Below are 12,814 nucleotides of genomic sequence, written 5' to 3'. Positions count from 1 at the left end.
CTGTAGTTGGTCCCAACTCACAACAACCCTCGATAGATTTCCAAGGTCCTGCTTGTGGGTGTAAACCAGGAACCTTGCGGTTAGCATTCTAGTGCTTATCATATAGCAGCTCACCAGAACTCCTCTCTCCACATTTCACATCCCTGAAACGGCACATGAATTCCTAGATTTTCTACATGGGATTAGCTCCTATACCCACAATCAGACCTGGCTCAGGAGATTAGCCATTACCACACACCTGACTTCCTTGCATCCTTCCTTGACCTCCCACAAAATGAACACATTGCATTTGAATCCTTGAGTGGGATTCTGGGAGAATTCAAATCAATATAACCAACACGAGGGAAAGGTAGTGTCTTTCCACCCACATCCTCTGTGAGAAGTTCACATCAGGGAAAATGGCCATGGGACTGAGCACATGGCCTTGCATCTACGGAAAGGGCTCATTGTTCCTGCCCTTGGGATGACTCACCCTGAGAGCCACACACTTGCTTCTGCTAGGTGGCAGACTTAGCACCTGAGCCAACAACTGCCCAGGAACCCGAGAACCACAGGAGCCTAGGACACACTCTAGTGAAGGCTCAGAGGGCAGAAGTGTGACCTCTAGAAGTAAAGTCAAGTCCAGAAGGGAGTTGGGGAATCTTGAGGCCCACCTGAGCAGATGACACCCGCGTCCTCACTGTGTCCACAGTTATGGGAGAGCCAGCCTCTATGGGGACAGTTCCACAGGAACGACTCGTGTCCTGAGCAGCGCAAATCGTCCAGTACAATCGGTCCTGTGCCCTGACCGAACCGGGCACTTCCCGGAGCCGATACGGCCCAGCCACAGCCAAGCTGCCTGCAGACCACGTTGGCATCATTGGTGTCCCAGCTGTCGTCACACACTGTGCCCCAGGAGCCTCGGTACAGGATCTCCACGCGGCCCTGGCACCGGTCACCTCCATTCACCAGCCTCAGAGCCAAACTAGAATCTGTCCCTAACAGATGATTTCTCATTAGATTCTCTCTTGAATATTCATTCCTTACAGATTCCAAGAACCGACACCAAATCCCAACAACTTAAGCTTGGTCATGCATGCTCCAGCCCTCTCCTGGAAAGGGACAGTGACCCCCTTTTCCTTCTTTGGACTCAGAAACCTTGTGTTAAATGGGCCATACCCCTGACTCCTCTCTTTTCCAGGTTACCCATGCTGACTCCCCACCTAAAGGGTCCTTTTGATGGCTTCAAGCTCTGCTCTATGCTGTGCCCTGCAGATTGGTTTGATAATACCTGAATACATCCTTCTCCCTTTCCCACCCCCGACATAGGCTCACAATGAGCACAAACAGGCCATACCCTCCCGAGCCAGGAAACCCACCAGTCTCTTCCCAGAGGAAACAGAGAAGGGTTTGGACATTCTGCCGTTTCTGTGACCTATGTTGGTAGAATCCCAATCCACACTGGGCTCTAATCATTTTTGGAAGGACATTAATAACACTTCATGAAGTCCCTAAGTTTCTCCAGACTCAACTCAATTCTTGAGTTTATGGCAGGGCCCATGGAGAGAGAGTTCTGGGGAAACATACTTGTTTGCGCTGTGGTGTAACTTGTGTTCACTGTCACATCTGTAAGGGACAGAAAGGACAGAAAATTTAGGCCACCCACACTGATAACTTGGCTCCTTCCCACAAAAGCCTTGGGCCAGACCACATGGCCCCCATGTTTTCTCAGAATTTTGTCTTCTTGTTGTCATGTTACAGGGCTGGGCATCTCTTCTCTGCCGCTCAGTCAGAGATTCAGTAACCTGGTCTGGGAGAGGATCACACAGCGCAACCAAAGCCTCAAAGGCTGTGACATTTTCTAAATTGGAACCTGGATGCCTCTTCCTTCTGTAATCCTGAGACACGTTTCCAGGACTCATTGTCTTGGAGTGAAAGGGTGGAGGGTGAGTACTTCCAGAAGCTGTGGTACACCCAAGATGGAGTGGGAAACTCTAGTGAATTTTCTTTTTTATCATGGAGCCTGGTCCTCATGACTTTGCTATTGTGTCCAGCTTTTCTGATCAAGTCCCACCAGGCCCCTGAGCGGTTCCATCAAGTTCCACCTCTGATGAAAGTCAAATGGAAGAGCCTATGATGAAGCCACTTTCCTTCTCCAGAATCCCGCCAGCAAGTGTGTTTTGGATTTGTTTGGTGTATTTTAAAGATAATTGGTATTGTGTTTCTTTCAAAAAATCAAATCTGAGAAGTGAGGGGAAAACAACAATGAAAATGCCATCTAAGCCTTACAACTTTCAATATACTCCTGTGAACCCAGGTGGAGACCTGATTGGCAAGTAGTGTGGCAAGACCTGAGGACTCTTGGGCCCAGAGTCAGTGACATAGGCACAGAGGACTAGAGTGGAGAGTGAAGTGTCCAGCTGATAAGAAGAGAGGGCATATGCATAAGAATACCCACACTTGCAGATAATACCCACTTGACCTGGCTTCAGTGACTTGAATGATCAGAGCTCAACTAGAAGAAGTAGAGAGAAAAAAAAGAGTAATCTGATACAATCGGATGAACTTGACCTACACTTATGGATGCAGTAGCTCAAAAGAGGGAACAAATCTTTATAGCAAGGATCATTCCCACCCCCTCCACACACAGAGTAGACAGGGATGAGCAACTTGGACATTGGCTACCCAAAATGGAGGGTGGGGGGCTCCAAAGGCAAGAAGTGACTGGCTTACAAGCTTTCAAGAGGGAGCCTAGATCCAGAGGGCATGGAGGAAGGTAGAATCGCCACTGAGTAGTATCCAATCTGTCTGGGCAGGGCTGATAAAAGGAGATGGGGATAGGTCTCTTGTGATACAATAGTGAATAATTGTTATCAAAACTGTTTGTGAGAGTTGGAAATGTAAACATAGACATTTTGTAGCCAAAGGAGGGGAGTGATTGACTTTGCATTCTAGGAGCAGAGGTCCCTGGGACCATTAAGGGAGAAGAGCGGAGAGCGGGACCCTACCCAGAGAAGCAGTGACGACAGAGATGGAGGCAGAGACAATGACATGGAGGGATGGAGCAGCTAGGGACTTTAGACACAGAGAAGGAAAGAGGCTGTGTGTTAACCCTTTGGTTAGTTGATGATGCATGGAGGGGATTGTAACCATAGCAGTGAAATGATATATATGATATACGATAGGATGAATATAAAGCTAATGTCTTCTCATGTAAACTATCACATAGTTCACAATAAAACATTTTTAAAAACTCAAGTCTGAATACCCTGGGAGATATACTGGTTCCATTTGCCTCTTTTTCTCTTCTTGGCTTTCCCCCTGATCCTTAGAGTTATTTCTAGGTGAGAAGCACGTGGTCTAAGACACAGAAGACAGTCACCGTAATGACTATTTGGAACTTGTATTGAGCCCCTTACGCTGAACCAACTCATCAGATTTCCCAGTTATCTGAACACCACAACCTACATGTTTGGCTCTGCAGTCCACATATTACACAGCAAGAGTTTATCTCAGAGTAGGGGAGAAAGTGACTGAGGGATCCATTCTTTCAGCTACATCACAGATCTCCGACTTGGATGCAGGTATCACGATAATAACCCAGCGGCCCTGCCTTCCACATGATAAAGTCCATTGTTCTCCAATAATATGTGACTAATTTGGGGAGACACAACTCTGATATCCTCTTAGATGATGAAAGGCACAATATGCTGTTCCATAACAGGCAGTAATCTCACCGTGTTGAGAACTGGTGGAGAAGTGTATGTGTCGCCACCAAGAGGATGGTAGAGAAAGGACTCAATGGAAAGACCCTCCTTGAGCTGGCTAACAATGGTTACAAAGGACACACACACACACTAGCAAGACAGAGGGTGAGATTAAATGCCTTGTTAGAAGACACTCCAGCATGTCTTAGACACAGGGGAGGGAAAGAGGTAGAAGCAAATCTAAAAGCATAAAGAAGACCAATCTTACTGGCTTACAAGAACAGGTGGAACCAGAAAGACTGTAGCCCTTAGACAACCTTCAAGACTAAAATGGGACCCACCCCTGGGGGTCAACTTTCAGCAAAACAGTAGACAGGCCTGCCAAGTGTATAATACCACCCAGAAGTTCTATACTCCTCAGAACAATCAAACATGCAAGACCATAAGGACATCCTTTCCCTAAAATCAAATCTCACAAGGTTGGAGGGTGCAGGAAAGAAGGATGAATGGAAATGGGGAACAAAGGGAAAGAGTTTTGTTACATTGAGGGGATCACAACCAATGTTACTAAAAAAAATGTGTACATATTGCTGAATTGGAAAACATTTGCTCTGCAAACCTTCACCCAAACTACAATAAACAAAGAAGAGACAGACTAGTAGAGAGTGGCATGATGAATAAATCCCCTTTATCCCCTCACCCAAGAATCTAAATGTTTACATGAGAACTTCACGTGAGGTCTATGTCTAGAAAGATGTCAAATTCAAAGTCAAATAGAGATGGTCAGCCCTCTGTGGGATAGCACAAACAAAATGGTGTGGACCATGCACAGTTGTTGGGGGCTGCCAACCTGGGGGATAAAGAAAACTATGTTGGGAAAGAATGAAGTAGAGTGTCAACCATGTTGAACCTGGGGCCCATGCTAAATGAGATGTGAAGCTCCTTCTCCAAGAAGTGACTAAAGACTTTAGAGGCAGAGTCGCCCAGGGGGATGGGTCTCAGTCATTCTTCCAGAGGAGAGAGAGAGAGGGCATCAATGTATGTGCAGCTCAGAGTTAACAGAGCTCATTACTCGATCAAAATCCAATGACCCTGCCAGTCTCTGGGGTGGTGATTTTCACAGAGACCAATCTCAGATCTCCTAATGCATGATCACTTAGAAACATATCACTGGTCACCTCTCCCACACAAAGTATACAATGATTTCTCTTTCCCTTCACTCACTCAGGATCTCGGGACCAGACTTTGCATTCTAGAGGGAAATGATCCCTGGAACTGAACCACCTCCCCACACTCTGCAGCTCCAAATGAGGCCTCTATGGGCCTTGTGTTGTGTTTCCAGAACAGTTTACCCACCAACGGTGAGCTATGCATATCCATCTGTGTGGTGCCTACCCAACTGCTGCAATGAGCACATTTTAAGATTTTCCAGAGAAATTGTTACAGTGAAAAATACTTCTATAACCTAAAGGAAAGAATGAATGCTGCCAGGAAGGGATGTGTCAAGTAAGATACTACCAGACATACCTGGCCCAGGTGGTGATGCCGGCTGAGAAGCTGGAAGAGAAAGCAAAATTAGTTGCAGGTTTATTGTAAAGCAGGTATCACAGATGATACTGTGGGATGGAGGGGGAAAAATGGCAGGTACAACAGTGGTCTCCTTGGGGTAAGAATGTGAAGAAGACACCATCTAACTTTACAGAGCAATGTTGCATGATCCATAGTTTCATTTAGGGGCAAAGTCTGGGTGTGCCCCCTGGTTACTACCCATTACCCCTCCCTCAGGCACCATCTGACTAAGGGTAGAACTTCCACAGGTCTATGTGAGGAGATGAAGCTCTAGAAACAGGGCCAGGTGTCCAGGTTGATGCCCACACCCACAGAGAGTGGTCCAGGAGTCTTTGAGGCCTACCTGAGCAGATGACACCAGCATCCTGCCTGTGAACACAGTCATGTGAGAGCCAGCCATTGTGGGGGCAGCTCCACAGGGAGGACTCGTTTCCTGAGCAGCGCAATTCATCCAGGACGATTGGACCCGACCCCTGACCAAACTGGGCATGTCCAGGGGCCCAATGGGCCCAGCCACAGCCTAACTGCCTACAGACCACATCAGCGTCATTTAGATCCCATCTGTCGTCACACACGGTGCCCCAGGAGCCTCGGTACAGGATCTCCACTCGACCCTGGCACGGGTCACTTCCATTCACCAGCCTCAGATCTAAACCAGAGTCTGTCCCTAGAAGAAGACACAAGCATTTCTTTTAGATGCTTCTACTGAGGGCCAATGTCTTCGAGCTTACAGGGTATTCAAGGGGCTTCCTGGTGGGCAAAGATTCTTGAGAAAACATCTTTATTTGGCTGTTTGATGATGCATGCAGGGAATTGTAATGATTGCAATGAAACGAAATAGGAGGATGAATGTAAAGCTAATGTTCTCCCATGTAAACTATCATATAATTCACAATCAAAACTTTTTTTTTTTTTTAAACCATCTATTATAGGAGTCCTGGTGTGGCACTGTGGGTTAATGCTCCAGACTGCAAAACCCTTTGAACTGCAAGGTTGGTGGTTCAAGCTCACCTCGGAAACCCTATACAGGATCACTATGGTCTGGAACCAACCTACTTGATGGCACTTAACAACAACAATTATGGGGATGGGCAATCTAGATATTAGCTATCCAAAATGGGGGATTATAAAGGTACAGAGTGGCTGGCTTCTAAATTTTCATGAATATGCTTGGTTTCAGAACAAGGGGTGTAATGTAGAATTCCAGCTGAATAGTTTTTTCTCTTCTCCAGGTGGGTCTGGTGAAAGGGGCTGGGGAATGATGCTGATAGGATTTTAAGATTCAATTGTAATTGTTAGCAGGATTAATTGCAATGGTCACAACTGTAATTGTAGAAAATGTATAACTAAAAGCGGGGAGTAGTTCATCTTTCATTTCAGGAACAGATGATCCCAGGACCATCAAAAAGGAAGAGCATGAGTGGTGTGTGAGATCCCACCTAGGGTAGCAGAAAAGCAGAGTTGGTGGTATGGAGAGACAGAGCAGCTGCGGGCTCTAGGCCCATGGACTGAGAAATACTGTGTGGTGTGCCTGTGGGCAGGAGGCTGGTTTGCAAAATGTGCCCTTTGGACATTTCAATGAATATATATTTTTGTTTTGTATGTGTACATCAAATATTTTTGCTTTGTTGATTTATGAAAAACAAGATGTAAAAGGGAAGCCACAGGGAGGAAGTAGGATAACTGTTGTTGCAGGAAGGGAATTGCAATTATTGAGATGAAAGAAAACATATGATTGGTTGGGGTAAAGCTGATTATCTTGTCTGTTAACTTTCACTCAATTCAGAATAAGAAGTAAAAAAAAAAAAGAAAGAAAGAAAAAGCTATTAGAGGAAGTCTCTATAAATCAACCTAGTCACCCTGATTCTGATCTGCCCTATGTGACCCAAGCAAGACTCCAGGGACAGATGCAAAAATACTTTTGCTTCTAGTTTTGATGTCTCTAATTTATTTTTCTTGTCTAATTGAATTGACTAGTATCTGCAATACAGTATCAGTAGCAGTGGGGAGTGGGGATGGAGGGCATACTTGCCTTGTTTCTGATCTTAGTGAAAATACAACTTGTGTTTCCCCGTTAAGTAACATTGTTGTTGTTGTTAAGTGCCGTCGAGTCGGTTCCGACCCATAGCGACCCTGTACAGGGTTTCCGAGGGTGTAAATCTTTACGGGAGTAGAAAGCCTCATCTTTCTCCCGCGGAGCGGCTGGTAGTTTCGAACCGCTGACCTTATGGTTCGCAGCCCGATTCGTAACTACTACGCTACCAGAGCTCCTTATTAAGTAAGATACTGGCTTTAAATCTATGGTTTCCAAAGTACTCCAAGAAGCTGTGGTATGTGTCCAGTCCCAGTCCTGGGACTCGGAGGGGAGATAACTTAATTGCTACTCCTTCTCCTGCCCACTGCAACCATGCGGGTGTGGCACTGTGAGTTAATGCACTGCACTGAAAAGTCGGTTTGAACCGCAAGTTCAGTGGTTCAAGCTCACCAGCTGTTCTTTGGAAATCCTATGCAAAGTTGCTATGAGTCGGAACCAGAATATTGAGCTTCCATCTGAGTTAGCTATTGGGCTTCTGCGTGAGGTCTCTAACAGGGTAGCTTCAGTTAAGCCCTGTCTACAGTCCTCTGCCTCTAAGACTCTCCACCCACACCCCATCCCTGGATTGTTGTGCCATGTTTTGCAGTGTGCAGCTATTGTTTGTGGGGGTTGAGGGGTTACTACAGAGAAGAACATGTTCTCCTATTGAAAATGCTGAAAATAAGAGAAGTGGGAATTTGGGGAAGGGACATGAATAAGTTAAAGTCAGTCTTGTCCTCAGCTATAGTGCCATCTGTGACCTTAATTAAAGGGAAGAGAAAAATAAGGACAAGTCAGGCCTCACCCCATGGAAAGCAAAGGGCCCAAGGGACAGAAATGACTGATAATACACCATCAGGGTCCCCCACTGGCCCTTGGTGATTCCTGGGCAGGACAGAATCTCTGGTGTGGAGGCTGTCCCTGATGTCTGCCTAGCACAAAGCTTTCTGTGGGAAGTGGGCTGTGACTTCCTCTCCCAATGCCCAGGTTCTCGGGTCCCCCAATGCCAGGTCTCCCAGGTCTCTCACTGGAGGTACCCTCAGGGTCTCTGATACACATCATATCTCTAAGTTAAGATAGAACCAGGGCAGCCTGATACAGACTCAGGAAAAGAGCATGGGCAAGGACGCAGCCCCTGTAAGTTTACACCTGCTTGTCCAGGATCAGAAGATGGAGACTTCGCACCCCAGTCTGACCTGGAGTCAGCATGCATGGACGAGGACCACAGCAATGGATGCTGAGTATGGACAACAGGAGTCCTGGAGGCAGCACGTCAGGCTCCACCTTGGAGACATCGCTCCAGGTTCATTCTGCCCCAATCTCAGGGACACAGACCAAGGAAGAGATGCTTGTTCAGGCCTGGGGCCTTGTTCAGAAGAGCTCCCTTGGCAACTGAGCACCCTCCCATTCTGAGCCAAAGATCTCCTGCAAAATGGGCAACAATCTCCTTCTAACGTTGTTGTTACAGACAGGGGCTCCCTGAGGACAACAACGTATCTATAGGTTACCAGCAATCCTCGGGAGAAACATGAGGCTTTCTGCTCCCATAAAGGTTTACAGCCTTGGAAACCCTATGCAGACTTGCTGTGAGTCAGAACTGCCTCCACAGCACACCACCACCACCACAGAGTGGAAAAAGGAAGAGGTCACTCAACACTGGTCCTCACTTGAGGGGGACTGGAAAGAGAAAGTACATCAAGAGACCAAGCCTCGGCTACCTGCTAGTTACATGGTCCTGCAGAAGTCACCACATCTCTGACCCTCTGTTTCCTCAGCTCTAAAAGGAGGAGCTTGATGCAGAGGCCCTAAAGATCCCTCCATCACTAAAAGACCATGTTCTCAAAGGTGAAGCAGAAAGTTTGTCTCTAGGCCTCAGGGTTATAGTTCATCACCAGCCGTGGTGGCTCTCCTTCTCCTCTCTCCTCCTCCACGTCCTAAATCACCATCTAAATATAGCATCCTGCCCTATTCACCAGATTACCAGCTAGCCCTATTCACCAGATTTGACTGCAAATAGCATTTGGCTTCTTTTATAGCACAAACAAGGAGCTCTGGTAGCATATTGGTTACGAATCGGGCTGCTAATCTTAGAATCAATAGTTCAAACTACCAGCTGTTCTGTGGGAGAAAGATGAGACTTTCTGCTCCTGTAATGATTTACAGCCTCGGAAAACCTGTACAGGGTTGCTATGAGTCGGAACGACTCCACTGCACATAACCACCATCATAGTGGCATGGGGTCCCTAGAAACTACAGCTCCCAGGCACCTCACAATTGTTGTTAAGTGCTGTCGAGTCGGTTTCGACCCATAGCGACTCTGTATAGGGTTTCCAAGGAGCATCTGGTGAACTTGAACCGCTGACCTTGCAGTTCAAACGGCTTTGCAGTCTGGCGCATTAACCCACAGCGCCACACCAGGACTCCCCACCTAACAGTAGTCGTGGAAATTACCTTACATTCACGCCAGGGGGCGCTGTGGTTCAATCTTGGGCTGTGTGCTGCCAGCGTTCTCCCTACAAGTGTTTGGATTTTTGCAATTGTCGATAAAATCAAGTGGGTTGGATAGTAGTATTCAATCATTTCAGATGAAATAAAGCTCACGTCTCCTTACTGGACCCCTTAATACTGCAGTTTAGAGTCACAAGATACTATTCTGTTCTCAAAAAGAAGGGATGGTGAGGGTTGGAAATGTAAAAGTAGACGTTTTGTAGCAAGGAGGGGAGTGATTAACTTTGCAGTCTAGGAGCGGAGGTCCCTGGAACCAACAAAGGAGAAGAGCGGAAAGCGGGACCCTACCCAGAGAAGCAGTGACGCCAGAGATGGAGGCATAGACGATGACGTGGCGAGATGGAGCAGCTGGGGACTTTAGACCCAGAGAGGGAGAGGGGCTGTGTGCTGATGACCCAGGGGAAAGCTTGCAGGGTGTCCTCTTTGGTTGGTTGATGATGCATGGAAGGGATTGTAACCATGGCAATGAAATGAGATACGATGGGATGAATGTAAAGCTAATGTTCTCCCATGTAAACTATCACATAATTCACAATAAAACATTTTTTAAAAAAGGAAAAAAGAGTTAAAGTGAACAGTGGTAAATACTGTCAACCGACGGTAGTTGTTCTTCAGTGCTGTGTGTTGAGTTGTTGCTGTATAAGGTTTCTGAGGAGCAGCTGATACTGGAGGGGATTGTAATCATTGTAATGAAATGAAGTATATGATTGTTGGTTATAAAACTGATGATCTGTTCTGTAAACATTCACTCAATTCACAATAAAAAGCTTTAAAGAAAGAAAAAAGGGCGGGGGGGCTGGACGACAGAAGACAGTGTAAACAGTTGTCAGGGATCCTGGGTGAAGAGTTGAATCCCTTCTCCAGACTGAAATTGGGATAAAGTAGGTACAGTAAATAGTTGGATGCCCCTAAGTAAGCATTTTATGAAGTCTGAGCTGTCCTGTTCCTTCACATCCATACCCTGAGAAGTCTCCATTCTATCTTGAAGCTAATAGGAATCTGAGTCCAGCAAACACTCTCTAGCTCCTCCTCACTTCCGGCTAACTCCCTGGATGACATCAGAGCCTGCAGGATTCCGTCTTACATTTTGAGTTCCTTTTCTAAGCTAACTACTTTAAAAGGTTTGATATTTCAGGACTTTCGTATGTGTTTTGTGCTCTTGCAAAGAACACTTACTCGTTAAAGAAAAAAAGAGAGTAAATAAAACTCATCTTGCTTCACAATCATCGTATAAATTCACTGGATCCTGTTATAAATCCAAGATTCATTGTGAGCTCTGACTGATTCCTTTTTTCCTAGTCCTTAAAATGCCTTGCTAGTTCATCCTCTGAAGGATTGGTTTATCATTGTACATCAATCATTAACTATTCTTTTCAAAAAAAAAAAAAAGAAGATTTATAATAACACAAAGAAAATGGAAAAATGGTAGAATTGCTTTTTAAAAACAATAATGAAATAAAATCATCCTTCAGGGTTTTATTGCATTGCCATTCAAGAAGGCATTTTTAAAATGCAAAAAAAAAAAAAAAACCCACTTTCTTTGTCATCTGCCCTTTTGTTGTTGTTGTGCCATTGAGTAGGTGCCGACTCATAGTGACCTTGTATAGGGTTTCTGAGAAACAACTGGTGGATTTGAATTGCCGGCCTTGCAGTTAGCAGTCCAATGCTTATTCTATATAGCCACATCAGGACTCTAAAGAGAGAGAGAGTAGCATTCTAGCTTCTAATGATGATGGTGTAATTGGCTGTCCAATTGGAATCTCAAATTAGGAGTTTTGAGATGATGCCATCCTACTGATGCCATAGGATAAGTACTTGATCTCAAGGTCGGTTTAAGCCTCAAGGTCAGTTGTTCAAACTCATCAGCCACTCCTTGGAAACCCTTAAAGGGTCGCTATGAGTCAGAAGTAACTCAACGGCACTTAACAATAGCAACATCCTGGATATATTTTTTCAAATTCAAGAATCAGAGTAATATACTTCTAAGGATAAAAAGAAAATTCGGACTCTCAGTCTCTCATCATCCAATAGGAAGGATTTCATCTTGTGATGGTTTGTCGCAAGAACTTGAACCATCTCATTTTGCTAAAAGGACATGTGAGGGTTGATGATACTTGCATTTTTTATGGTATTTATGCCTCCAAGTTTACTTAACACAAAGATATTTATTAATATTTAAGTTATTTTCGCTATGTCTTTTCTTTCTTTCAGGTATACAAAAAACTAAAGTATTTGATAAAACTTCAGATTCTTTTTAAATTTAAGTCCCACCAGGAGCAGTCAGGGCTCAGAAATCTGAATTTTTCCAGAGAATTCTTTCAGACGTGCTATGTAAGTCAAAGACCTCTACCACCTGCCTCCACATATTGAATGTGGGTCCACAGTGGTCTATCTCAAGTGCCCTGATGAATGCTGTGGATGGCTACACACCCCTGAATATGAAGGAGCAATTTTTAATAGATGCAGAAATTCAGAACATTCTTTCAACAGAGACTACAAACAGGAAACCACTGCACCAGAAGCTACAACCTCATTTCTGACCTACCATCCCTGTTCCCACACTCGAAGACCGGCAGACAGACATGCCCAGTCCAGAAGACACCAGACGGTTCCTAGTCCCACGCTCTAGACATCTTACTTGGTCACATGGTGATCAAGGTCAGGATCCAAATCCAATTCGGAAGATCTGCGCTACAGAGTCTTGACAACAATTTTCGTGCATGTTGTTGTTGTTGTTGTTGTTGTTATATGCTGTGGAGTCGGTGCCATCTCATAACGACCCTGCATATGGTTTCCGAGACTGTGAATCTTTACAGGGGCAGAATGGCTGGTAGTGTCGAACTGTCGACCTTGAGGTTAACAGCCCGACTCATAACTACTATGCTACCAGAGCTCCGTGCACAGCACTGAACAAAACATTGAAACCGTTTCTAGTTGTGCTATGACCACACACTTTGAATGGACTTTTTTGCACACA

At 45.3% G+C, this 12,814-nt stretch overlaps 1 protein-coding gene across 1 annotated transcript in view; it reads right to left on the bottom strand.

Annotated features, from left to right (window-relative positions):
• DMBT1 (deleted in malignant brain tumors 1) overlaps window positions 1-8,638 on the bottom strand; it is a gene marked incomplete at its 3' end in the record, with an annotated part of 10,245 nt that extends 1,607 nt beyond the window's left edge. Inside the window, exons 1-5 of the mRNA XM_006831501.1 lie at window positions 8,614-8,638; window positions 5,568-5,922; window positions 5,214-5,302; window positions 1,567-1,605; window positions 654-971 (exon numbers count right to left, since the gene is read on the bottom strand). Of these exons, the coding sequence (XP_006831564.1) occupies window positions 654-971; window positions 1,567-1,605; window positions 5,214-5,302; window positions 5,568-5,922; window positions 8,614-8,638 (826 nt within the window). The remainder of the gene's footprint in view (window positions 1-653; window positions 972-1,566; window positions 1,606-5,213; window positions 5,303-5,567; window positions 5,923-8,613) is intronic.
• Window positions 8,639-12,814: the final 4,176 nt, after the last annotated feature.

This window comes from Chrysochloris asiatica, unplaced genomic scaffold (genome assembly GCF_000296735.1).
Source record: "Chrysochloris asiatica unplaced genomic scaffold, ChrAsi1.0 scaffold00003, whole genome shotgun sequence".
Taxonomy (NCBI): Eukaryota; Metazoa; Chordata; class Mammalia; order Afrosoricida; family Chrysochloridae; genus Chrysochloris; species Chrysochloris asiatica.
Note: the sequence above shows the minus strand (reverse complement) of the source record. Positions and strands in the feature narration are given on the sequence as shown.